Source organism: Equus przewalskii, chromosome 12 (assembly GCF_037783145.1).
Source record: "Equus przewalskii isolate Varuska chromosome 12, EquPr2, whole genome shotgun sequence".
Classification (NCBI taxonomy): Eukaryota; Metazoa; Chordata; class Mammalia; order Perissodactyla; family Equidae; genus Equus; species Equus przewalskii.
In genome coordinates, this window is record NC_091842.1 from 19437360 (window position 1) to 19463419 (window position 26060).

At 53.4% G+C, this 26060-nt stretch overlaps 2 protein-coding genes and 1 long non-coding RNA gene across 10 annotated transcripts; 1 reads left to right on the forward strand and 2 right to left on the reverse strand.

Moving 5' to 3' along the window:
- Positions 1 to 18: 18 nt before the first annotated feature.
- On the reverse strand, positions 19 to 3759 carry HSD3B7 (hydroxy-delta-5-steroid dehydrogenase, 3 beta- and steroid delta-isomerase 7). 8 transcript variants are annotated; one of them, XM_070567979.1, is made up of 8 exons: positions 3356 to 3473; positions 3002 to 3159; positions 2808 to 2927; positions 2441 to 2596; positions 2039 to 2147; positions 1861 to 1960; positions 1508 to 1670; positions 19 to 1034 (listed from the first exon to the last, which is right to left on the reverse strand). In XM_070567979.1, exons 2-8 carry the CDS (start codon positions 3027 to 3029, stop codon positions 619 to 621), a joined length of 1092 nt encoding a protein of 363 aa, XP_070424080.1. In that variant the 5' UTR covers positions 3030 to 3159; positions 3356 to 3473; the 3' UTR covers positions 19 to 618. The 8 variants fall into 8 exon arrangements, with proteins under 8 accessions (XP_070424080.1, XP_070424078.1, XP_070424076.1 ...); XM_070567977.1 differs by having other exon boundaries at positions 2039 to 2285; XM_070567975.1 differs by lacking the exon at positions 3002 to 3159 and having other exon boundaries at positions 3356 to 3759.
- A 209-nt stretch (positions 3760 to 3968) lies between these two features.
- On the reverse strand, positions 3969 to 25783 carry SETD1A (SET domain containing 1A, histone lysine methyltransferase). Its single transcript, XM_070567949.1, is given in 20 exon segments — positions 3969 to 4787; positions 4867 to 5004; positions 6679 to 6798; positions 6966 to 7076; positions 7159 to 7331; positions 7755 to 8807; positions 14139 to 14477; positions 16557 to 16644; positions 16799 to 16956; positions 17695 to 17782; positions 17909 to 18085; positions 18603 to 19294; positions 19297 to 19387; positions 19544 to 20393; positions 20673 to 20902; positions 21134 to 21255; positions 22481 to 22751; positions 24529 to 24624; positions 24848 to 25012; positions 25761 to 25783. Coding segments are annotated over 19 exon segments (5121 nt in total). The 5' UTR covers positions 24998 to 25012; positions 25761 to 25783; the 3' UTR covers positions 3969 to 4613.
- Positions 12529 to 14948, forward strand: LOC139074871 (uncharacterized). The gene is made up of 2 exons (XR_011524752.1): positions 12529 to 12680; positions 12929 to 14948. It is a non-coding gene; the product is annotated as an uncharacterized lncRNA (long non-coding RNA).
- Positions 25784 to 26060: the final 277 nt, after the last annotated feature.

Here is a 26060-nt window from a genome sequence, read left to right on the forward strand (position 1 = left end):
AGGTGGATGGACACAGGCTTGGATAAGGAGTTTTAATCCAGGGCTTGGCCAGGTACAACATTGCTGGGGCATCCTCAGGCAGAGATGTAACAATATTGCAGGAACTGATTTGGGTATAGGGGCGGGAACATGTGAAAATACATGGATTTCCTCAGATTTCATTGAAGAGAATTACAAGATAAATGTCTAAAGGTGATCAATGTTTTAAAATAATGAGACTATGACCCCCCAAGAAGGGACAAACATGGTAGAGGAGCCAGAAAGCACCTTCACTCTGAGTCCAGGCCTGAGGATCATGCTTAGACGTCAGAAGGCCAGCATGAGGCCTGTGGAACTTCTACCCGCTTCCTGCTGGAAAATCCAGCAATGGGATGGGCAGTTGAGAACACCAGGGAAGTCAGGCTCTCACCAGCCAGCCGTCAGGCCTGGGTTGAGAGTGAAGCCACTCCTGCCCTAGAACTTAGGGGCATCAGGACAGACTCACGGCCCATGGAATTAAACTGTGGAAAGCTCCAGAAGAGCCAGTCTGGCACCAGACCCTTTCCTCCCATCCAGGGTTTGAGGGCTCTGGACCCAGAAGGATGTGCCATGCTGGGCTTCTAGGTCCCAGCTCCACCGTCACTGGGATGAGCTCTCCACGCCCTGCACCCAGCGAATGGTGCGGGTCCGGCTGTCCTCCCATGAGAACAGGGGCTCATAGCCAAAATGGCGCTGAGCCTTGTTGGTGCTGACGGTGAAGGTGGTGTTGGCCACAGCCAGTGTGTAGGGGTTGAGCAGGGGCGCATAGAGCAGCAGCGGCCGCAGCAGCCACTGCAGCAGGGCATTGAGGGCAGCCAGAAACACCAGCAGCCAGTAGGGCAACAGCGGGCGGGTGCCCACCAGCCGCAGTCCACAGGGGCGCAGGAACTCCATGTTGAAGTCCTCGTAGCTCTTATAAGGTGATTTGTCATAGCAGAAGTACACCTGGCCACCCATTAGTGCCGCTCGCTGCTCCAGCTCCCGGGCCACCAGCACATGCATCCAGGCCACGTTGCCTGCCAGTCAAGGGAGGGGATGGACACACCCCTGAGTGCCCTTGCAGCCATGTAGATGCTGCTTTCTCCTGGGCCAGCCCACGTACAAACCACTCCCTCTTTGGGCCCATGTAGATGCTGCTGATATAACTACAGCCCTAGTAAAGGCTGCTTTCTCCCTGGCGCCTGTAGCCACTCCCTGGGCCAGCCTGTATGGATGCTATTCCTTCTTCTTTTGGTTCAGTGTAGATGCTGCCCCTCTCCTCTCCTGGGGAAATGTTGCTCTCATAACTCCACTCCTCTCCTCAGCCTATGACATGTTTTTATGTCAGCCTTCCCAACTTGCATAGATGCTGTTTCCTCTGTGGCTTGTGCAGACAGTGCCCATGTATCATAGTCTATCCCGGCCCATGTATAGACCATCCTTTTCTAGCCAGAGTTCATGCCCTCCTCCCCCAAATTCTTAGCCTCCCCCCGCCTAGCACAGGCCTCACCCACATAGACCCGGCCATGCTCCACAGAGGCTGGGATGGCCCGAAAGAGCCGACCCCCCAGGCGCAGGCCCTGGTGGTAGAAGTCCCTCATGATCTGGTGGCCTTCACCGTAGATGCCAGTGGGACGCAGGGCACATGTTACCAGAGGCAGCCCCCCGCGGACCTGGGAGCAAAAGGCAGGCACTGCTAAGACCTAGGACTCAGTGGCTCACCCTCTGTCTTGGCCTCCTAAAGCTGGAGATAGAAAAGAAGTGCCCAGGCAGGATGCAAAGAAGCCCAGCTGGCCCTGGCTCTGCCTCTAACTGGCAGCCTTCCCCACCCCCATCTCTAGGTCTCATCTTCTCCAGTCTCACCTTCCTTCCATTGGCTTCCAGAACCAGCCGTTCAGCTAGGGCCTTGCTGCAAGGATAGGGGTGTCTGTGTACTGCTTCATATGGGGTGTCCTCATTGCCCCTGGTGGGGGGAGAGGGAAGATTCTTAATGCTGAAGGGAGATAGAGCTCTTAAAGTATTGGGGGGAACCTCAGCTCACCTGTAGAAGGGGTGGCCTTTGACGTTGGGCCCCACAACTTCCATGCTGCTTGTGTAGACCAGGAACTGTGTTCCAGTCTGCACACAAGCCTCAATCACGTTCTGTGTGCCTGGGGAAGGCAGGAGGTGAGGGGGTGGGGAGTGTCCTAGCTGAAGCTTCTTTCTCCTCCCCATCCCAAATGTGGATGACGGCATGTGCTTCCTTCCCCAGGTCCAGGGAGAACCACAGCAGGTCACTGAGGGCCAGCCTGCCATTACAGGGGCAGGGTGTCCACAGGACAGGTTGTCACAGGAGAATCACAGAGGTCAAGGTCAAAGAGGGGTTGGGGGACAAATACCCAAGATCAGGCCATGTGCCAGGGACTGTTAAGTGCATTATTAGAGCTGGTGGGGAGCACCTCACCCTGCACGTTGACCTCATGGATGGTCTCAGGACTGGCCTTCCCAAACACGTCCACCAGCCCAGCCGTGTGGATGACCACGTGGGTTCCAGCCACAGCCGCTGCCACCTCGTGGGCCTGGGTCACATCCCCCTGGATGGCAGTCACCCGCACGGGCCCTGGTAGGGGGTTGGAGCAGCCAGAAGCAATGTCAGAGTTGGGGCCATCGGCCAGCTACTGGGTTCAGCCTACACCCTTGGGAGCCACATGTTCCCAGAGTGACTCACTCATCCCATCCATGTGCACTGGAGACTGTAAACAGGCATCATCTTTTCCACCACAGAGAAGGGAGTCCACACCCTCCCCCCATTTCCTCCCCACCACCATCACCTGTCTTCAACTCGTCCAGCCAGGGACCCAGGTGCAGGTCAAAGATCCGCAGCTCACAGAGCCGGGGTTCCCGCTGCAGCAGCATTCTCACCACATGCTCCCCCAGGAAGCCACAGCCACCTGTGACCAGGTACACCAGCTTCTGGGCCCGTGCAGAGTCTGCCATGCCCAGCTGAGGAGAGACCCTGGCTCACCTGGGTTGCCTGCCGCCACCTGCCCCATCACCAGAGGCCTCCTTTTTACTCCTAGAAGGGGCCTCTGGCCTAGGGACTGGAGCAGTGACCCAGGGGCCAGGGCTGTTCCTGGAGGCTGCAGCTGTGGGTGCAGTAGTCAGGCTCCCTGCCCTCTGACCCTGCCAATTGCAGTTACTGAGATAAGAAGGGCGAGGGCTTGGTGCGTAGGAAGGGCTTAGGGCCTGCGGTGAATGGGGAGAGGTTCTGAGACAAAATGGAGGGTGGGAGGCAGGGAATTGGGGAGGAAGGGTAGAGGAGAGTAGGCAGGACTGGGACTGGAAGGGACCCCCGGGCCCTGGCATCACCTCTGCTTACCTGCAGCCACGGTCACAGGGCGCCCAGACTGGCCACCGGAGGGGCTGTCTTCTCGTCGGCCTGGGCGAGCCGGCCAGAAACACACCCTCCCCTTCCGCCTGCTCCTCCTCCCTCCTGGCCCATTCCAGGAACAGAGACCTGCCCAGCCTCCACCCCTTGGTCCACCACACTCTTGCCACAGGCGCCCCCTGGTGGCTACTCTTTCCTCCACGGGCATCTGGTTACAGGGAGAACTTGGGGAAGCCAGAACCTGCTGGGTGGGTGCTGAGAGGTTTCAGCTCACAGGATGGAGCAGACAGGGTGACCTCACTCCCACTACATGACATCAGTCCTTCCCTCTTCCTGGATTCCCCAGGAGGCCAGAAGCCTAGCGGCAGCTGGGAAAGGGAGGGAGACCTGACCTTGGCCCAGATCTGGCTGGCCTTGTAGAGGCATTTCTGGATGGCTGTTCCAACTTATCAGGTGGCCCAGAGCAACGGTGGCTGAGTCTGCAGGTGTGCACTCTTGCCCCTCTACAGATCACAAACTCCAGGCCACCCATTTCCCCCTCTCTTCCCCGTTGTCCTCAACCCCCATCCCACCCTACTCTTCCCCAAAGATACTGACCAAGCACTTTTGTACAATAAAGTTTAATCACAATTATAAAAATGTGGCGTTGGGTTTGCTCTATTAACATATGTACAATCCAGCCCAACAGAAGGGCCTGCCCCCCACTGTCCAGGCCTGGCTGAGCTGGAGCTCCCAGACACCAGGGTGGAAGGGTGACCCACAGGGGCTGGCAGAAACAGAAGATGAGGCAGGGTTCCAGGCACGGAGTCCCCAGGACTGGGAGCACAGGGCCCCCCCCAGGGGGAGAACATGGCCACTGCCCCAAGAGACCCCTAAACTGGGGAGGGGTACACGCAGGGCACAAAGGGGAAGTCCCCATTAACACAAAGCAAGAGGGCTTTGTAGCCCCCCAAGAACAGGATCTGTACAAGCCGGCACCCCAGGTTTCCACAGGAAACAGCTGCTGGCAGCTACAAAACATTTACAGCTTCTTCTCCGCAAAGAAAAAAAAATTGGGGTGTGGGTGGGCAGGGGTGACAGGGAGGCAGAAGACACCTCAAGGAACTGAGGCTCCCTTGCCAGGCTCATGGCCTCCAACCCCACATTTGGAGATGGGGGCTTGTGGGCCCTGCAGAGCCCACTAAGGCTGGGGGGCTGGGAGCTCAGGGCACCAAGGGGAATAAATAGGGGTGTGGGCAACTGCCCCACCTCAGTTGAGGGAGCCTCGGCAGCTCTCGGTGCCGCACAGACATGGGATCTTGTTGTCCTCTAGTGGGAACTTGTAGTCATAGGTGATCTCCTCATCCACACCGATGGGCTGCTTGGAGTAAATCACAATCTTCTTCTGGGACTCGATGGTGATCACCTTGGCGTAACAGTTGGGCTGCAGGAAGGGAGGGTAGTGTGAGCAGAGGCCACTCCCTCGGACCCCTGCACCGCCCCCAGCCTGGCCCTTGGCGCACCGTGCAGCAGTGGTTGATGAACCTCGCCAGGTTGCCACACTTGGTAGCATCGATGATGGTGTCGTGGTCCACCCGGAATAGGTAGCTGCTGCCAATGCCCTCCTGCACATAGCGCTTCTCCCGCATGTCAGCCACCATCTGGTAGGGTGGAGTGCCACGGTCAGGGAGCAGCCTTCTCAGGTTCCTGCCGGACCAGGCCTGACCCCACCAGTCTCCATGATGGGGGATCTGGACAGTCTCCCAGCTACCACCCTGGGGGCCACACTGACCTATTCTGGACCTGTGGCTCTCCCTCTGGCTCCCACTAACGCAAGACACTGACTCCCCTGACTTTGTTTCCAGGAGCCCTCCCTCTTAGGGCCACCCACCCTAAACCTTTGGCTGCCATTCTAAGTCATCCAAAGAGGATCTCAGGGAAGACTGCACTGGTCACTGGGCAGGAGCAGCAGCCACTGGCTCCTTCTGAAGTGTCTGTCTGGTCCACAGTGGGGCCCCCAGACTGCTATGGGGCTGGGGCAGTTCCCAAGATGACAGTGGCCACTTCATGGACTGAACCCTATTCATCTCTTCTCCCACGACCCTCTCTCCAAATCAGACACAGACTGGCTGCTGCTGGCATCCACATTAGGGCCCTCATTCTTGCGTGAAAAAGAGTAACTTATTTCCCAGCAAATGGGACAGTAAGTCCCCTGTACTCTCTCCTTGGGTGATCTCACTCTTTTCCAGGGCTTCAACTGCCAGCTAAGTGATGGGGACTCCTCCCAAACTTCCATCTCCAGCCAAAAGCCACCTCAGTGGAGCTGTTGGGCATCATTCCCTAGCTGTCCCCCGGGCCCTGCAACTTCACATGTCCTGAGTGGAACTCATCTTAACCACCGCCCGCTCCTCCTCCTCGCTCCCCATCTCACTGGCAGCCCTACCTACTCCTAGCTGCTAAAGGCAGCACTCTGAGAAATGGCTTCCCATCCCCCTCTTGCCCTCACTCTCCAGATCCAACCTGTTGCCTAGTCCTGCCAGCTACTTTGGGCCTAAAGATTCCTCTGTTACGCTGGCTGCAACAGCCTCTTCCAGGCCACCCTGCGTCCAGCTGGGATCTCTGTAACATCCCCCACCGCTGGTCTCAGCCTCCAGTTCTCTCTCCACGCTGCAGTCAGAAGGAGGCTACTACCTTCCAAATTCTCTCCTGCTCAGAGCCTCGCAATGACTCTCCTCTCTCATCATCAGTCCAAACTTATTAGTGTGGCTTCTAAGCTCCGTGGAGTCTGGCCTTCACCTGCCCCTCCAGCCAGTTGCTGCCACGGGCCCTCGTTTTTCCAACTAGCCATACTGACCTCCTTGCCATCATAACATCCTGCCTCCAAGGCCTTTGTGCATGCTGTCGCACAGCTGGGAGCGCCCTTCCCCTCACCTGAGCCTGGGAGTTCAGTTTCATCTTTCAGCTCCTGGTTTAAACACCACTGTGTTCCCGCCTCCCCTGCCTTCCCAAACTTCCCCTTTCGCGTCAACCAAACGCCATCCTTTATTGCAGTTACTTGTTCAATGATTGTCTTCCCCACTAAACTGTGACGTCCTTAAAGGGAGATAGAATACTAGTCTTTTTTCTTGCTGGATCATTAACATCTAGTTTACTTGTACCCATTACTAGTTGTAAAAGGAAGGAAGAAAAAAAAAGAGGCAGGTTTCACTGGCTGAGTTGTGGAGCCAGGAAGGTATGTATGTGGGGTTTCATCCAGAGGGTCAGATACTTCTCCTCCTGTGAGCTTCCCATGCTGCATCAGATCGGGGGCTGGGGCTGGATATGAGGCCTCTCACCTGGCGGATGTTCTGACCCACATATTCGATGACCATCTCGTCAGCTGCGATGGGTTCCATGGCAAAAAGACCCCACTCATGGATTCGGCTCCGGCCAAATCGGAGCTTCTTCTTCCGGAACTAGAGGGCAGAAGGCAGACTGCTGCTGGACCCCTCCTGAAAGCTAGCTCCTTACTTCCAGGGCAGGAGGGTATTTTGGGCCACTCTCCACCACCTCCACCCCCAGGGGACTCCATGATGCTGCGTTCCCAGTGAGCCTCTCTCTTCCTCAAGGCCCAGCTCCTCACCTTGAGCTGGTTTAGCTTTAGCAGATCGCTGTCCATGATGGCTGAGGTGCCGATGGCGCTCAGCAGCCGCCGCTGCTCAGACCGGCGCTCCGAAAGCACACGGTTAGTCCCCTGTGAGAAGCAGGACAGGGAGGAAGGAAGTGACAGGAGAAAGAATGGGAAGAGTACGCCAGATATGAGGGCAGAGCCTCACCTGAGTGTCTGCTCCTTCCAGCTGCCGGGCCGAGACAGGGCACACATCCAGGTACCTGTCCTTTTCCTTCTTGCTGATGGGGTAATAGCCTTCGCTGCGGGCTGAGCCCGTCTGGTGCTCACGGGGCCCATCCTGGGGCCGCCGCTTACGTTTTGGAGTGCTCAGGTTGGTGAGTGCAGGGTGTTAAGGAAGAGAAGGGGTTCCTCACTGGACAGACCCCTGGGACCCCACTCCCCTCTGTCCTCCCCAGTCCAAGGAAAGGGCAACTGACCTTACAGCAGGAGGTCCTGAGCATACTCATTGTGAGGACAAAAAGACAGAGAGATGTAAGTCTTAGACCCCACCTTTTCTGCCAGAAAAAGTTTGGGAGGCAGAAAAGAGGCATGAGGCAGAGAGAACAGAGTTGCTTGGTAGCCAGAGGAGAAATACCCAGGCTGAACACGGCAGAGAGAACTGGATGGGGAGGGAGATAAATGCAGACACCAGGAGTGATCTGAGGAGGACAATGCCCGGCTGGGTGACCCCAGATAAGTCCACTCCCACCCCCTGGGCCTGTCTTCCTATCCTGAGAAGGCCAGCCTCAGGGCTCAGGATATTGGTGTGATGGACCCAGTGGGTGTCATTAAGCCAGTCAGCCCCGCTTGTCTGCTGCAGCAGCCGCTCGTATGTGAGCCGCAGGTAGCTCATGTCCTCCAAGTCCAGGCCCGAGTTCCAAATGTCATACAGGATGGTCATCTGCTCAAACTCACTGCGGGGCTCGAAGCTAGGGGGCGGTGGGGGTGGGGGTGGCGGGGGTGGCCTCCTGCGCCGCGTGTGGGAGCGGAGGCTGCGCCGCCGGACAGCCCCCTCACCATCACTGCTGCTGCTGCTGCTGCTCTCAGATGACTCTGATTCCTCCTCTTCCTCCTCCTCCCCATCTTCCCCCTCCTCTTGCTGCTTCTGCTGCTGCTGCTGCGACTTTGGCTCCTCCGCCTCAGCCACTACCACCTCAGGGGCCTCCAGGACCTCGTCCGCTGGGGAGCTGAAGAGGGCTGCAGGGGCAGGAACTGGCTCCAAGGGCCGAGGGGCTGGCGTGAGGGGTGGGGGCTTGACGGCGAGGGCGTAGTTGTGTTCCAGGAGAATGTGGCTGAGCAGGGGGACCGGGCGGTCTGCCTCGTCCGATGTCTCTGTGGCCTCCGAGTCATCACCAGTAGGCAGGGCAGCCAGCCCATGTCGGGCTGGGGTCAGGGCCAGGTCGGCCAGCACTGCCAAGTCCACTTCTGTCCCTGGCTCAGCCTCTTCTTCCTCGGTGGAGCGGCCTCGGCCTCCAGCCCGACTCCGACCTCCTCGGGACACCTCCTCGGGCCAACTCTTGACCAGAGATGCGTGGTCCAGGGGCAGGTTGCGAATGGTCCGCTCCACGCCCCGGGGGACTTTGCGGGAGATGGGGCCAGGAGACTTGACCTGGGGCGGGGCAACTGGGGGAGGCTCTGGGGCTGGCACCTCCTCCACAGCAGAGAAGGAGACAGTTTTCCGGCGTTTCTTGGGTGGGGGCAGGAGGGGGATGGGGGAGGAGGGGCGATCATCAGGGCGGGGAGTTGGGGCTGGGGGCCCAGCTGGTGGCTCCGGGGGAGGCTGGGGCACACTGGGAGGTGGTTCCTCAGTGGAACCTGAGCAAGGAAGCACACAGGGAAAGGGAGAGGGTCAGCTTCTTGGCCTGACATTATCAGACTGAGATTCATTGTGGGCAGGAGACAGGCCAGCCTCACTGGGGAGTCCACAGCCCAGCCGCCTTTCAACAGTCTGCACTCACACTCTCCTCAGCTTCCAACAGACACTCTTGCGCTGCTCACTCAGGGAACACACTGCCTGCCTCTCACACCTGCAATGTTCTCAGCACTATGGGCTCCCTTGACAGGACAGGATTTTGCACCTGCTCATTCATCCATTCAACAAACACTGACTGAGCAACTATGTCAGATGTGGGGAAAACACACTGAGCAGACACTTTCAAAGCCCACAGAGAGATTACAGTCCAGAGGAGACAGTTACAAGAAACAAATGTACAGCCTACACTGTGAAGGGTGGGGGTGGGGGCTCAAAGGAAACAAACTCCTGGACTCGCCTTTTTACCAAGACTAGCAGTGACAAAACTACATCCAACAACCAGGCGCATAGACCAAGACAGTTTTTGCCAGCTGCATATTATAATCAGGACGCAATTAACCAGATTCGAATTAAAGTGTCCATTATTTCAACTATAATCAATTTCTCTGTTTATTGAGGTAAAAAAATATAATCAAAGAATCTTTGTATTTAAATATTTTATAAAATTTGCCTTCCTCTCCACTGCCTGCCAAACAACACTGGGGATGTGCCCAAGTGGGGAGGGGCCAGGAACTCTCCCCTAAAGAAGCTGAGGGTGAAGCTGAGGCCCAAAGGATGAGGGGTGGGTTGGGGAGGGGATATACTGTCTTCAAGCAGGCGATGCTCTCTCCCGCCAGGTTACTCCCCACAGGAAGGACAGTGAGCACATCCTCCCTCTGTGGGACTCCCAAGTATGCTGTTGAGTGCAGGGGTCTGAACACTGCTCAAGACATGCAGAGCCCTTTCCGTGGGACAGACCCTGTTCTGCACACCTGACCCACCAGATAATCCCCGTGAGGCCAGTCCATGGCCTCACCCTCTCATCCTAGGTTTTAGTCACCCAGAGAGGCATGGCCTTTCAGGCCCCTGGCCCTTTGCTCACACAGGTCCCTTTGTTTGGAATACCTTTCTTCCCAGGCCCATGGGGAAAGCTCACAAGCAGCTTTTAGACCCAGATCAATGCTACCTCCTTTGTGAAGGCTTCCCTGACTTCCATGGACATTGGTAATATCTTCCTCTCAGAACCAGAAGGCTGGTGGTTCTCGATTGCCAGGCTTCAGGTTGGCTGCAGCCAATTAATAGCTAATATTTTGTGCCAAGCACCAATCCAAGCGTTTTACATATATTAACTACTCATTTGATTCTCAAAACAACCCTGAGGTGGGAACTATAATTAACGCCATCTTACAGATAAGGAACTTGAGGCAGAGAGAGGTTAATAACCTGCCCAAGGTCACACAGCTGGCAAATGACAGAACAAAAATCCGCACCCCAGGCAGCCTGGTTTGAGCTCGTGCTCTCATCTACTGCCCTACGCTGCTCTGGACGTCCTGCATTGGGGCTCAGTGGTTTCTTATCTGGCTCTACCACTCACAGAGCTAAAGGGCAGCCAGCATCAGACCTGGTTCAAACAGGCAGTGATCAACTGTGTCCACTGCCTTAACAGACGCTCCCCAATCTGGCATCCTGAGTCAGGGCCTCAGCCTGCTGTCTCCTAAGGCTCTGGATTCCATCTGGAGCCCCAGTCAGCAGTAAACCACACTCTGAAGCTAGCAAGGCCCCAGGTGCTAGTCCCAGACCCTCCAGTTTCTGAGTCCTCTCACCTCCTCCCCTCTCCATTATTTTGGGACAGCCTCCCCCTCTGACCCATTCTCCCAACCTAGCCCACTGTGCCCTCTGGAAACCTGACTCTAGAGAATAAATTCCCCTCCTGGTTCAGCTTCTTCATACATATTTCCCTTTCGCTCCCTGTCCTGAAGGAAACCCGGCCACACTTTTCATTTAGGAAGACTTGAGGTACCTGCCAGTCGATACAACTCCCAGAAATCACTGTTTCTGTCTGCTCCCTCCCCCGAGCCATCATTAACTGACGGCTACCTGCCCAAGCCAGCCCAACCAGAAACTTCCCTGAGAATAAGGATCTAAGATAGGAGTGGGTCTATCTGTAGAGGCAGAAATCCTGTTGGAACGGAGAAGCAGACGAAACCCATTTGAGGAAAGAGAGAAGAATGCAACGCCCCAGAGTGGAAGACAGAAGAAAGGCAGTCCTAAATGCGGCCAGGCCCCCATTCCTGGTCCCTGTCTTCGGGTTCCGCCAGACAAGCCCTCTCCCAGGCTGCTGCCATCAGGCCACACAGCCCTCTAGCCAGATGCATCCTCGGTAACTTGGATTTCCCCATCATTCTCTGAAACCCAAGGGACCTGCTTTAATGTTCCTCTCCTCTCCCACCCCTGCCAGCAACCTAGGGGACTCTGATATCCCACCTGTTCTCACATCTCCAGTGACTTCCTTCACTTATCCTCAGCTATCCTCCACCAGCCATATACTTGACCCTGTCACCCCCTAGAATGGCTCCACCTTGGGCCCTTACACTCTGATCCCTTACACTCTGACCACGGTTCCCCAGGTCCTTTCAGTTCATCCCACTGCACCTTTTCAATTTCCCATCCTTCTAACTCCCTTCAGCCCATCACCCTTCCCCTAAATTAACTTCTTCATTATGCCCAGACCATAGGGGCCCTCACTTTGTACTCTCTTTTCACAGTACTTTCCACATCCTTCTACCACCTCTACCCTGTAGACTCTCAACCCTGAACCTATCCAACCACCTACCTTCTCTGCTCCTTCACCCCCAACCCCCAGCCTCAGCCAGGTTTCTGAGTTGCTGGCAAGCCTGGGCAGCTTTCATCCTCACTCCCTGTTCTCCTCACTTTCCAAGGCTCCTACTCCACCCAATCCCTCTCGTTCAGAAAATGTCCTTCCTTCCTACTGCAGAGTTTGAAAAAGGAGGCCTTTGGGCATGAAACTCGCCGCCCCCCCCACCGCCCACCACCCCACATCCCCTTGCCCTCCATTGATGGAGAGATTTATATCAAATCTAGAGTCCAGACTGCATTATTTTCTTGCTATCTCTCCAATCCCAGCTGGGGAAGCTTAAGCATCTCACTAAGCCTCAAATTCCTCATCTGTAAAATGAGAGTAAGAGGGATACTGTAAGGACTGACTAAGAAAATGAATTTGCAATGTGCCAGGCTTAGAGCCTGGGATACAGGAAGTACTCAATAAATGTTAACTAATATTATTATTTACAATCCCTCAACTCTCTCTTTTCTTTCACAGCATGAGTAGCCCACCCCTTCCATAAAACTGGCTGTCTTTGTCACCTGCCCTCACTCCCTAACGTTCCATAACTTGACTTTAGTCTGATCCACTCTACTGAAATCGATAAGGTCACCAGTGACCTCCTAACTGCCAAATCCAACAGACCCGTTTCCTATCTCACAACCTCTCTTGCGGCCTGCTGGTATAGAACACTCCCTCCTTTGGAAAACCTGAGCTCCCTGGTTTCCTCCAACCCCTATGATCACTCCTTTTCAGCCTCTTCTGGCTCCCCTTTGCCTAGCTAGCTCTCACAAAACTGTAAGGCTCTGGCCCTCTTCTCACACTTGATCCATCCTCCTAGGGTATACAAGTAGATTCACATCCATACTTTCACTAATCTCAGGTATCTACCTCGTTTCCAGCCTACTGTTCTTTGCAGAGCTTCAGATCTATTGATCCAACTGCCTGTTGAATATTTCTACCTGGAAGTCCCAGAGGCATCTCAAACTCAACCCCAACTAAACGCATGAGCTACATCCTAATTCTGGTTCTCTTCCTTGAGTTTCCTTTCCTGGTAAGTAGTTCAACCAAGCAGTTCTAGCTTCTAAACTTCTCTCAAATCCTCACCCCCACTTCTACTCCCCGCACCTCAGTGTAACCACCCCAGCTCTGATCCATGCCCTTTGCTTACCTGCATCCCTTCAAACCTTCTCATGAGTCACCTTGCCTCCTTCCCTACCTCTTCCAAATCCCACCCCCCTCCTGCCAGAATGATCTTTCTTAAATGCAAATCTGACCATGTCCTACTCCTTTCTGCTCTAGTGAGAATGAAAGAACACTACAATTTATGCCCTCTGACTTGCGACCCCACTGGCTCTTTTGCTACTGATGGACTCAACAGAGGCTGGGAGAAGCGTCTTAGGATTAAACGAGAGCCTCGACTCCTCTCATGGGGTCTAGACCAGAACAGAGTGCAACAGTGCTAGAAGGTCCTCAGGAAGTCACTGCCTACCTCAGACTATAAATTCTCAATAAGGTTCAGAAGAGATCTCTGGAAAAGCCAAATGTATCTCTGAAACATATCTTGAAAACTGAGTTATTAATTCCATCACAGGAACATCCTAGCCCAAGTTACACCACTGCTTGCCTTACTCACTGCATAAACTCTTGATCTCCCTGCATAAACTCTGGCCCCTCTCCAAGTTTTCTCTGCACTGCATCTTTTCAAAACACAAATATGATCAAGTCATTCCTCTGATGGCATTCCACTGCCCTCAAGATAAAAGACCAAATTCCTAACATGGCCTACTCATTTTGCATGGCCCAGCCCTTGCTCACCTCTTCAGTGTCAGCCACCCTAGCCCTCCCCCTCACACTCAACTCTCCAGAAGGTCAGCTTTCTGTTATGTCTTCCAACATGCTGTTTCCTCTGCCTTGGGACCTTTGCACATGCTCCTGTCTTCTTTGGCTCAATTTCGGCCCAGCAATGTTTCAGCAGGGAAGACCTCCCCACAGATGTGCTCAGGTTCTCAGAATACCCTGTATTTTTCTTTCAAGGTGCTTACCACAGCTTATAATCACAGATTTCCTCACGTATTTATTACTTAACTAAACTGTCTCTCCTTTTAGACCATAAGCTTCATGACGGTGAGAACTGTGCGTACCACCGTCTTCCTTGCACTACTGTAATTACTCAATAAATAAATATCTATTGCCTGAACAAACAGACATGTGCTATAAAACAACTCAACATACAAATCCACAAAGGAAAGCAAAGATAGAACTAACTTCTGAGTTAATGTTGTTAATGGTTGTTTCCTACCTATCTATCCATTTAATCACCTGTGGGCTTAAGAAAAATTAGGAGGAGGAAATTGTTAAGTTGGGAATTTTCTTGCCTTAACTTACTTGGGAAGTATGTTTTCCAACAAAGTCACACACTTGTACACAATTAATAAATGCTGACCCCAATGTTCTCGGAGACAGACACACACATCCCCAAAGATCAAATCGACAGCTCTGCAGCACCTACCTGCAGGTCTCACTGGAGACTTCTCCTGTTCGGGGAGAGGCGTGACTGGTGAGCCTGCAACCCTCTCTGGCTCAGGCTCCTCCACAGGTGCTAGCAGGGGTGCAGGGGCTTCTCTGGGGGGCGGTGATGCTGAGGGTATCGTTGCTGGCTGCTCCTCTTCCTCTTCTTCAGAGGAGGACTCAGATGATGACGACGACGAGGAGGAGGAAGATGAGGAAGATGAGGAAGTTGAGGAGCTGGACGAGCTGCTGCTCTCGGAGTCCGATGTGCTATCATTTTCACCATCTGAGTCAGCATACAGAGAACATTTGGAGGACGAATCGCTTTCCCCATCCTCGCCTGGAAATCCAGAAGGGGCAATCAGGCGAGGTGGGAAGACCCCTCACTTAGTCCAGCTGTGGGTTCATTCACTGACTGACTCACTACTATGGATATGTTAGGTGCTGTGCTAAGCGCTGGAAGTCCTACCCTCAAGGAGTTGGATAAGCACACAATTTGTTCACGGTGTGATAAACCTCAGCATGAAGGGCTGTGGGAGCACAGCAAAGGGAAGCCCTAGCTTCTGCCTGGAGGATTCAGCCAGGGAAGGCAACCCTGTGAAGGAGATGTTGAAGTCAAGAAGGACAAGCAGGAGTCCACCAAGCACACAGGGAGCTAAGCGGGGACGTCAAAGGGAAGGGAAGATGGCGCACTAGGAGACCGGCAAGCAGCCTGCCCTAACTACGGAAGCTTTGCCCACAGCGGGTCTTACGGACCCTGCCTGGGAAACAGACTCTAAACACTCCCAGGCAAAATAAATTTACAACATGTTACATGCTCTATGCCTCTGGGAGATGGTAACACACTGAAAGGGCACTAAGAAATTAAGAATGCTGTAGTCTTTGAGGAACATAATTGGGCAAATTAGAATAGAAGGTGTGGTAGCCATGGAGGGGTCTGGAGAATCATGAGATGGAGCTGAACAGATAAGCTGGAGCTAGATTATAAACGGCCTAGAGTGTCAAGCTGACAAGTCACCTTGTGGAAAATGGGGAGCCAGAAAAAGACTTTATGGAGAGAAGTAATGGGGTCAGGTGCGCACTTTAGGAAGAAAATTCCATAAGCAGGCTGGAAAATGGATTCAAACAGAGGGGGAAGGAGGGAAACAGAGACAGGGAGATCAGTCAAAGCTGCTGCAGACTCCAAGTGAAAAAGGCAGGAGAGCGGGAACAAAGGAGGTAACAAACTTGAGAAACACTGAGGCAGTGACACTGACAGGAATTGGTGACCAAGTGGATCAGGGCAGCGGTCAATACCTCATCGTTCTTTTTTTTTGAGGAAGATAAGCCCTGAGCTAACATCTGCTGCCAATCCTCCTCTTCTTGCTGAGGAAGACTGGCCCTGAGCTAACATCTGTGCCCATCTTCCTCTACTTTGTAGGTGGGACGCCTACCACAGCATGGCATGCCAAGCAGTGCCATGTCTGCACCCGGGACCTGAACCCCGAGCCGTCGCAGCGGAACGTGCGCACTTAACCTCTGTGCCACCAGGCCGGCCCCATATACCTTATCATTCTTAGCAGATGACCTTGCCCTCTGTTTTACTGAAAAGAGAGGCTCTCAGATCACCATTCTCCCCATTCTGGCCTCTGCTGCAATGCACCTCTCAGAGGCACTCCTTCAAGCAATCACTCCTCCCCAGCTCCTCCGCCCTGCCACTCTCTATCCCCATAACCTAGTGGATCTTCCACAAAGCACAAATCTCTGTCTGAAGTGCTGTTATTTGTTCACTTGTTTGTTTAGCCTCCTCCTCCTCTCCCACTGATCACAAGCTCCGCAAAAGCGGGACTCACATCTGTCTTGGTCACTGAAATGTCCCCAGTACCTGGAACAGTGCCTAGCACAGAGCAGGGGCTCAATATATGAATTTCTAAACAAATGAATGAAAAGAAAGACTGAATCATGTACCTAAGCCTCAGTGAACGTGGAAGAACAAACAGGTGTTCAACTGAAGAAGAGAATCGTGTCTGGTGATGGCTAATGCAGGGAGGGCAAGAAGGAGGCATGACTCAGTGGCTGGGCCTTAAAGGAAGAACAGCACTGAAAGGGGGAAAGGCTCAGTCTGGTAGCATCAAGGGGCAGCAGGAGAATGCAGACCCCTTATCTCGAGGGCTTGGGAAAAGAAATAAGCTCTGCTGGGTTGTCTTCAGGGGGAGCCGTGTTTCACTAGCAGAGGTAAGCAGGAGGGAGCATTCTGGGTATTGGGGTTCTTGTTTACAATGGGCCAAAGGTTCCAAAGGATGGGGCTAAAAGACAATTGCTTTGGGGGAAGACAAAGGTGGCCAGCAGGAGGATTATGTGGGCTCAGGAAATGGCTAGACAGGTGGCTGAATCCCTTATTCCCCAAGCCAGAATTCTACTGTGCTCTGTCTGTGCTTACCATCAGATGCCTCTGTCTCCTTCTTTGTGGTATCCATAGCTTCCTCATGCTCTTCATCCTCCTCATCTTCCTCATCGTCCTCTTCATCCTTAAGGAAAGGGACAAATGGGAACTAACAAGAAAGGACAAGTGGTTCTCCAGGAGGCACAGCTACCTGGGCTCCAAGCCAGAGAGAAGTTGGTTATAGGGAGAGGAACTCAGAAGTAGGCTCTTGGCAGGGACCGGGTGCCTTGGCCCCTCACCTTCTCTGAGGAGGACTCCTGGGATGCCTCCTCCCCCTCACTGTCCAGAGCAAAGGACTTGTGGTGCTTGCCCTGGGTCTTGCCTCGCTCTTCGTCTCGCTTTGGGGGCTTGGTCCCCGGACGTCCTGGCTCTCCAGCCTCCTTCTCTCGCTCAGGGTCTAGGCCCAGGTGAGTGGTAGTTAGGGCAATTTACCATCAACAGTAACAGTTACCATTCCCCTCCCCTGTGAAAGGAGCTTTACACACACCGTTGCCGATCTTCTGACAGTCCCACAAGACAGACCTCATTTTATAGACAAGAAGTTGAAGTTCAGCAGAGAAACACAAAAACCTCAGAGCTACTAACACTTTATACAGTTTTAAATACATCACACCCATTTTATCTTTCATCCTTTTCTGGGTCAGGTGGAAGAGGGAGCTGACTTGTATGCCTGGCCCAAGAAAATAGGACTAAAGCCAATGGGTCTCCAGAGCAGCAGATCAGACTCAGTAAGGAAGTTTCCCAGCCACGTAAGCTGTCAACCAATAGCTTAGACTTAGAAAAACTGGTATGGAGGTCATAGGAGAGCTTAAGTATTAAATGGTAAACTTGGGTTTAACCTCGAAATTTTGTGATTCCAGATGTTCAAGTTATTATATTTTACAAGGGAAAAACTGAAATACAGAAAACTTACATCAGCACACCAGAATAAGATGCACAACTAAAATCTAGGAATAACCCTATCTGAAGCCTCTCACATCTCTCAGAACTGCTTTATTTTAACTCTGTACCCAAATTTCCACTTGTCTCCTTGCCCTTAGGACACCTTCACCCCTTCATCATCTGTGCCTCCTGCTTTCCTACTAGAATATAAGCAGTCCTTCTCCTTTCTCCTTCCACCTGACCTCTCACTCACCATCTTCATCTTCCTCGGCTGGAGTGGAAGGCCGGGGCCTCTTTTCCTCACTGGCCTCTGAAATTTCCGAAGGCTCTTTTCGCTTTACCTGGGGGATGGGAAGAGACAGAGCCCATTTAGATCTCAAACACTCATCGTTCCCAACCACCCCCACCCCAAGGAAGGGGGGGGCCCCTGCCCCCACCCTACTAGGCAAGACCACAGTTCTCAGTACCTTGAAAGATGGCAGTCGTAGGGCCCCTCGCAGCCCTGACCCAAAGGCGAAGGCCTCGATGCCCGTGGTGCCCCCACTCTTGGCCCAGTCTACGAGGGACAGCAGGCCTGGCTCTTTGAGCTTTGTCTTCTCTTTATCCTCCTCCTTGGCTTGCTGTTTGGCTGCATTCTGGAATGGCTGCAGGCAGTAGGGGGACTCAGCCCCAGAACCTGGGTGCTCCCGCCTGCCTCCTGCCTGAGGACTACTCCCAGGCCCCAGAAATACAGAAATGCATCTACTCACTCCTCCATTTGATGCACATCTCTGTCACACCTCCCTTGCGCCAGCCCCTGTACCGGCATTTTCTCAAAAGTCTGCTCATTTAGTCCATTAACTTTATGAAGCATCTACTATTATTCCCACTCTACAAACAGAGACGCTGAAGACTGAAGCCCAGAGACATTTAAGGGCCTCTTCCACTGCAAGTAAGCAGGAGAGCCAGGACAAAACTCTTCTGACTCTCAGGCTCGTACTTTTCTACTGTTCTGTGTGACCCCAACTACTCTGTCCCACTATGTCTCTCTCTCCTACAGTCTCTCTCTCCACTTGCCTCGATCATCTCTCTTCTCTATATTGAGCCATGCGCCTGGAAAAATCAGATCTATTTCCTCCAATGGAGCCCCAGATCTCCCCAGTCCCCGGTACTAGCCCTCACCTTGGCCTTCTCTTCCTTGCTTTCCCACCACTGGTCAAAGGCTCCAAAGGCCACATTCTCCACCATCTTGCGGTTGAGGTCTCGCTGCATGATGCTCTTCATCTCCTGGACTAGGGTGGCCAGCACACGGCCCACAGTGCCTGCTGATGGTAGGGCCTTGCCCTCTACCAGCTCTGCTTCATCTCTGGGAGGCAGCCGGGCCTCTTCTCCCAAGACTGAGGAGGAGGGCAGGGGCTCGGCTGCCATGGGCAAAGGCAGGTGGTAGGCCTCTCGGGAGTATGCCCCTCGGCCTTCTTGCCCTTGTGTGTACAGAGCATAGGGTAAACCATAGGCTGCCTCTTGAGGGGGCGGGAATGGGAGGAAGGCCTCCCCAAAGGCCCCACCAGGGGGACCAGCCGAGGCAGCAGTCAATCCCTTGCCCTGCCTCAGCTGGTGGAGCCGAGTTAACATCTGGGTCTGCATCTGGAAGGACATGGGCATCCCTCCCCACTGAGCCCCAAGTCGATCCATGAGCTCTAGAGAGTTCACAAAGTCATAGATGTGGGGGGGGGGTGGAGGAGGCGGGGGGTACTCGGGGGGTGGTGGCCCATCAGGTCGGGGTGGGAGGAGGTAGGCAGGCTGGTGGGGAGGATAACCAAGGGGAAGGGAAGCCAGGTAGGGAGGCGGGGGAGGAGGAGGAGGGGGAGGGGGGGAGGCTGCTGGGGTGGTGTTGGGGCCAGAGGGGGTGAGCCGCCCCTGTCATCGTCGGAGATCTCCATGTCCTCTCCAGAAGAGCATGGAGAAGCCTGTAGGGGTGCAGAGGAGGGTCACAGAAAGCTTCTGCCTGTTCCCTGGGCTTTTCCTCAAATCTCTGTTCTCTTGTCTAGTTTCCATCCCTTTCCCCCAGGCCCAATTCTGCCTCCCAGATCCCAGGCACCTCCACCGGCTCACCCCAGCCTCACCTGGTTCTGTCCGTTGGCCTTAGGAGACTCCCGGGTAGACAATGGTTCCCCACTCCCTGTAGGTGCCACATCCTCAAAATTGGCTGGGGCTGGTGGGGGCGTGCAGGGCCCATGACCTGATCCAGACGGCACCTCGCTCCCTGTGTCTCTAGCCCCAGGGCCTGTGGTGTTGTTCTCTTCCTCTTCCTCTGTGTCAGAGGCCAGGAAAGAAAACTTGGAGCGCTGCTCCTTCAACAACATCTCAATGCGGGAATCCAGGCTGCTGTGCTGAGCGAAGGGCACACTCTCATTGGTGGTCTCTGGGGCTGGGGAGCCAGAACGGGCCGGTGAGGCTGGGCGAGGGGAGGTCCGAGCTTCTTCTCTCTCAGGGCTGGGGCCCCCACCACCCCCGCCTCCACCAGGTTCTGGAGGCTCCGGAGGTGGAGCCTCTGAGGCAGGAGGCCGGTAGTCCTGGTCAGCGGGCCGGCTGGGCTCAGGGGGCAAGTAGGAGGTGTAGGAAGGTGGGAAGCGCTCAGCTGTATTTTCAGCAAAAGGCGCCCCAGGGGGTTCATCCCGAGTTGCCCGGCGGGGTGGGTAGGAAGCATGGCGTTGGTAGCGATTCCAGCTTTCATAATACGCTGGGTAGCTTGAGTCAGAACTACGAAAATGAGAGGATGAGGAAGATGAGGACGATGAAGAGGACGAGGACAATGAGGAGGAAGAGGAGGAGGATGCGGCAGTGGCTGCAGTGGTGGCAGAGATGGCTGCAGAGGTGGTCGTAGGGGCTGAAGATGCAGAGAAATGGCGGCGGGAAAAGGAATCTTGGTAGCTGTTCTCTGACCGCCGGGGCTTGAAGGAGGTTGAAGTGGCACTGGAAAAAAAGTGCAGGAGTTAGGTGGGTTCAGCTCTGTATGACCAAACCCTAGTATCCCAGTTCTCAGTACCCAAAGCCCCTCTACAAAGGAAGATCTAAGTGCTGCTGGGTTCCTAGCTAGAGACTGAGTTGCCTGAGGACAGGGATTTGTCAGCTGAATCCACAGAGAAACCAGGACAAATTATTCCCACTTCCCTCTTAAGAGAGACTCTGGGTTTCTTCTTCCCAGTAGCGGCTCCCAGAATCTGGGAGTCCCAGAGGGTGTTTAATTTGTACCTGCTGGAGTAGGCAGAGTCCTGAGAGTAAGGGGTGCTGCCACGAGACGTGTAGGGGGTCCCTTGGGAGGACTGAGGGGTGAACTGGCCAAAGGAAGATGGGGTGTCTTGTCGGCTGCTGGAGAAGCTCGTGTCCTGGGAGCAGGGGGTACCATTGCCAGGAGTGCCGACCACAGCAGTGCCTGCTGGGTAGGCAGCCGTGTCAGAGGAGGAGCGACGGCGGGATTCAGTCTGGAGGGAGAGGATGGAGCAGGGACAAAGGAAAAGAGACCAAATATCATTTGATAACTCGCCCTTTCCCAAAACAAGAATCTCAGTTTTCTGTCTTCTGAAAGCATTTAGGTGTCTTTTCTTGGCTCTTCCTATACTTAACAGCGAAGTCCAGAATCTCACAAAGACTGCCCCTGGCACCCAAGCACCATGCCCACATGGCTAGGGCTATGGCAACCACAAGCTTCTCACCGTCTCAGTGGCTGTACCAGAACCCTGAAACTTCTCACTCAGGGCCTTGCCCCCGGTGGGCACCGTCTGAGGGGTGTAGGAACCATTGACTATCAGTTCATAGTACTTCATTCGTTGTTGTCCTGGAGGGAGGAAAATGGGAACCAACAGAGTCAGATAGAGGAAACAACTCCTTCCTGATATGGTATTCCCACTTCTTTCTCAGGCCTCAAGTCTCCTACAATTTCTTGTAGTCTTGGGTTCAGGGATTTTAGTTCTCCTATCTTCTATCTATCTTTGGGACCTTCCACCTCATATCTACCTAATAACTACTACAAATGACACATCATACAACACTTCACAGTTTACAAAAGCACTTCTACGTGTGTTACTATGTTGGATGATCACCAGGAGAGAGAGCATCAGTACCCCTATTTTATAGGCTTAAAGGAAATTGACCTGCACAAAGTCACAAAGTTGGTCAGTGGCAGAAGTAGAATTCAAACCCAGGTCGTCTGATGCTAGATCCCACCATGCTCTTCATCCTATAAACTAAAGGTTGCAAAACGGCAGCCTGAGGGCTAAATCCAGCCCACAGTTGTGTTTTATTTGCCCTACAAAATCACTTACAAAGAAATTTGGGCGGGGGGGGGTGGGGCGGGCGAATGTAACATTTAAAAACCGTGAGATTTCACACAAAATCTAGATTTTTGGCTTTAAAAAATAACAGATTATTTAGCAATATTAGCCCTCATAACCATCTGCAAATTGGCTAATGCCAACTAACAGCTGTCTCCTTTAGATGGCACTGTACTCTAGAGTATGCCACAGTCCCCATCCCTCTCTATTGCTCCTTAACACAGGAGCCGAAACTACTTCACTCATCTATACAAGGTCCCTAATTCTCAATTCAAAATTTCAAAACCCGAAAACCTCAAAACCCACTATTTTTGGGAAGTCAGTGTCAAAACTTGACCTGTATTGAGGCTACTTACTACAGTCTTTATTCATCCTACCTAGTGTGACCCTTCATTCGTTTTCTTACAAATATAGTCATGTGCTAGACTATAGGGTGCTGCTCCAACCCTGGTGGAAATAACACACAAAAAACCATATATGTACAACTATGTACCGGGGAGCTTTGGGGAGGAGGAAAAACAAAATCTTTGAAAAAAACAAAAAACAAACCCCCCACCCCATATATGTACCATAATCCCTCTATAAAATTCTGATTTCAGAAACACGCCTGCCCCCCAGAGTTTCAGATGAGGAATCATGAACCTGATCAATTGCCTGGCCCCAACAGGCATTTACATGTATGGCCTCTGCTGGAGCCCAACTTCGGGCAGCAGGCAAGAGAGCCCTCACCTTTGATGTCAAGCTGGGCATGGATGATGTTGCCCATGACGGAGGTAAGGTGGAGGTTTTTGACTGTTTCCTTGGCTCCCCGAGTGCTGGTGAAGAGCACGCGAGCCAGGCCCAGGTGCTTGCGAGTACGGGGGTGAAGGAGGATCTCTACCTCTTCCACCTCGCCATACTTTCGGCACATATCCTTCAGGAAGGTCTCCCGCACGTTGTCATTCAGCCTCGCAAAAGTCACTTCCTTCAATGGGATCTGTCCGATATAGAACTCATCTAGCTGTGGAGAGGACAGGAGTTAAGTCTGGGGTCTCAAAACTGTCCACTGTTCCTCTGCCCTTTGGGAAACTTTAGAGAAATCCATGAGGTCAAGAGAGTTGGACTGGGAAACCCAGAAGCAAGGGAACAGGGAAGGGGCCCCCAACAAGGTATACATCAGTCTTGACCCCTCTCTTCCCTGAATTCTTCTCACCACATAAGAATGGCAAGAACCAGGAAATGTACAAACTGAGGAATAAACATACACGGAAAGAACTAGTTGTAGGGAAATAACTGGCTCAGCTTTTACTAAATGATTGCCATGAACTGGGCACTAAGAATACAAAGATGGGAAAAAAGAGATTCTGGTTCAGGAAAGTAAACAAGACAGACACACAATCAAACATGACACAATAAGTGTCAGCAGAGGTGTAGACACGGTGTTTGGGAACCCAGAGAAGGAAACTTTTGTTCAGAGTGGAGGCAGGGAAGAATTCATAAAGATGGTGTCATTTATACCAGGTTTTCTGGATAAACAGGAGTTCACCAAATCAACAAGGACTCATAGGGCATGAAACTATAAAACAACTTAGGATTTTCTAGAAAATTGCAAAGTGTATGGTAGGATGGAACCCTGGTGTGCAGTATCAAGGCAGGAGGCTTGGGGAGATCAATAATCACATACGTCAATGCACAAAAACGTGGACTTGGCAACAAAAGTAAAAAGAGAATAGTAAAATCAAAAAGACAAATGTCAACAGCGTGGAGCATGAAACAGAGGAAGAGAATACAGGCAAGGAAATCAGGTGAAATGTACACAAGGGTCTGCGTTAAAGAAACTGAAATGGAAACAAAAAAATTAAGATATAAAGGAAATGTGTTTAGGAAAAAGAGTCAGCAGGATCTGGTGATAGACTATGTGACAGATAAAGGAGAGGAGAATCATAGGATGACTCCCAGGTTTCCAGTTTATGCAGCTGAGTAGATGGTATTGCCATTCATCAGTAAATGGAAAATGTCCTTCCATGGAGAGCAGGATTAAGGGAGTAACGATAAGGTTTCAGATCTCTTGAGTTTGAGCTGTCTGTGAGGCCTGCAGAAGGAGCTGTCCCTCTAACGGGCATACAAGTCTGGAGTTCAAGAGACTGATCTTGGCTGGAAACAGAGATTTGGAAGTCATTAACATTCCAGTGACAGTCGAAGTCATCCAGGGAAAGTGTACAAAGTGAAAAGAAAGTGAAGAAACTCTGCAAATGAATTATTTTAAAAGGAAGAATAAAGAATCAGTGAAGGAAATTAAGAACCATCAGTTTTCTAGGCCCAGTCCAAGGCCTGATGATTATCCTGCCTAAACAGGGAAATGGGAACCCTCTGAGGAAACAAGATAGAGAATCAAACAGCCAAATGAAGGGTGAAGAACAGAGGACTCCAGGGATGGAATCCCTGGCCCTTTCACTCCCCTTAATTGCTGAGAAACTGGGGTATCACACCGGAGCACTGTCACGCTACACACTGTCTAGGAGTACATAGTGATAGGTATAGCAGCTAAACCTATCTTTAGTTTATCTTTCAAGAAGTCAACACCCCTGCTTGGGACACCTCACCTAAACCTTTCCCGAAGATAAACATACCTCCTGTCCAGAACAAATCAGTCTCACAGCCTCAGAGGTGGTTAGATCTGGCTATGGTCCTTTCATTGGAAAACTCCCTTTTATTAGGCTACGTTAAGACTAGACTACCAGCATAGATCTTCCACATCCTTCAAGGGCTACCACACCAGGAAGCTAGCAGACACATACCTTAAACTTAGGGACTGGGAGGGAAAAGTCTCTGTTTTTGGACCTGACATGGCAACGGGGGTCTTGGAGGTCTTCCACTGGTATATACTTTGAGTCCTAGGAAGGAAAGCAAAAACAGAAAGATAGCCCATAGTGAAACCCTGTTGCTGAGCTCTATGAAGCCCAGTTGGAGACCCATATGCCAAAGAGCTGAGCTCTGGATGCCCATTTGTAAGAAGGCAGGCTACAGATACGGGACTTCTAAGTGCTGAACAGAGGTAACAGAGGAGAATGGGGCCTGGAGCGCCCTAGATGGCAAGGAAAGGCCTAGGGCACTCACGTTGACACTGAAGTGGATTCCATCGTAACGGTACACCTTTTGAGAAGGTCTGCGCAAGGCAGGGTCCAAGGCAGGATCCACGATGAGCTTGTAGTTCCTCCACTGAAAGCTGGGGGCCTTCTGCCCATCTCCCCCACCTTCCTGATCCATCTTCGCTCATTTACACTGTCAGGAAAGAAGAATACAGAAGAGGGTTCAGGAGTTAGGCCTGACTCCCTTGTTGCCCCTCACCGACTAGCCCAGACTCAAGGTTCTCTCATCACCCCAGTTTCCACACTTCACCATGACCCGTGGCTCCCCGAGATTTTCCCCCAAGTACCCTCTTTCACCACAACACCTCATTCTCTCTCCACCTCCCAACTCTCCCCACAGGCCCCCAGGCCCACCTCGCGCCCCCTTACCTTCCCGCTCTCCCTAGCGCGCGCCCCACTTGGCCTCCGCGCAAGACCCCTCCCCCGCCCCCTGGCAGGCCCCGCCCCCTCCCGCCTCCTCACCGGCCAGCGGCCCGGGCCAAGCCCGGCTCCCGCTCCCACAGACCCCTCTCGCCCCCGCGCCCCGATCCTCTGGCCAAGAGGTGGCACCTCTTCGGGGCGTTGGAAACACCGCGAGACCGAGCCCGAGACCCGGCTTCGGCCCCGGATCCGGGCGAAGGGGTGGGGGGAACGCGCGCTGCTGCCCTCTCCTCCCGCCCCGGCGCGTTCTGCCCCCCCCATCTCCGCGCACGCGCGGCGCGGCCCCACTCACCCGCTCGTGGCGAGCGGCTCCCCCTCCCCCCACCCCGCGCGGCACCTTAGCGGCGCGAGGCGGTGGTGGCGGCAGCGGCGGCAGCGCGAGACCCGGCCCCGCAGCGGTGGCGGCGGCGGCGCCCCCCCACCACCACCTCCCCGGCGCGCGCACCAAACACCACCGCCACCTGCGCGAGGCCCAGCGGGCACAGTGTCTACATTCGCACTTTCGCCACGGGCGCTGCCGGGAGACCCACGGGGCCGAGGATAGCGGCTTCGCCTCCACTGGCGCCTTATACTCGAGAGTTGCCGCCCAGGGAGCCTGAAGATTGGCCGCATTCCCCGGAGAGTAAGCTTCACCACGGCTATCCAGCTGCTCTGGACTGGGGTCCTTGACGAATCGGCGGCGACTAAAGCAGCGACTAATCCCTGAGGGAAAGGGGGCGGAGCGGAGGGGAAGAGGCCAGCCAGAGCTGGGGAGATTTGAG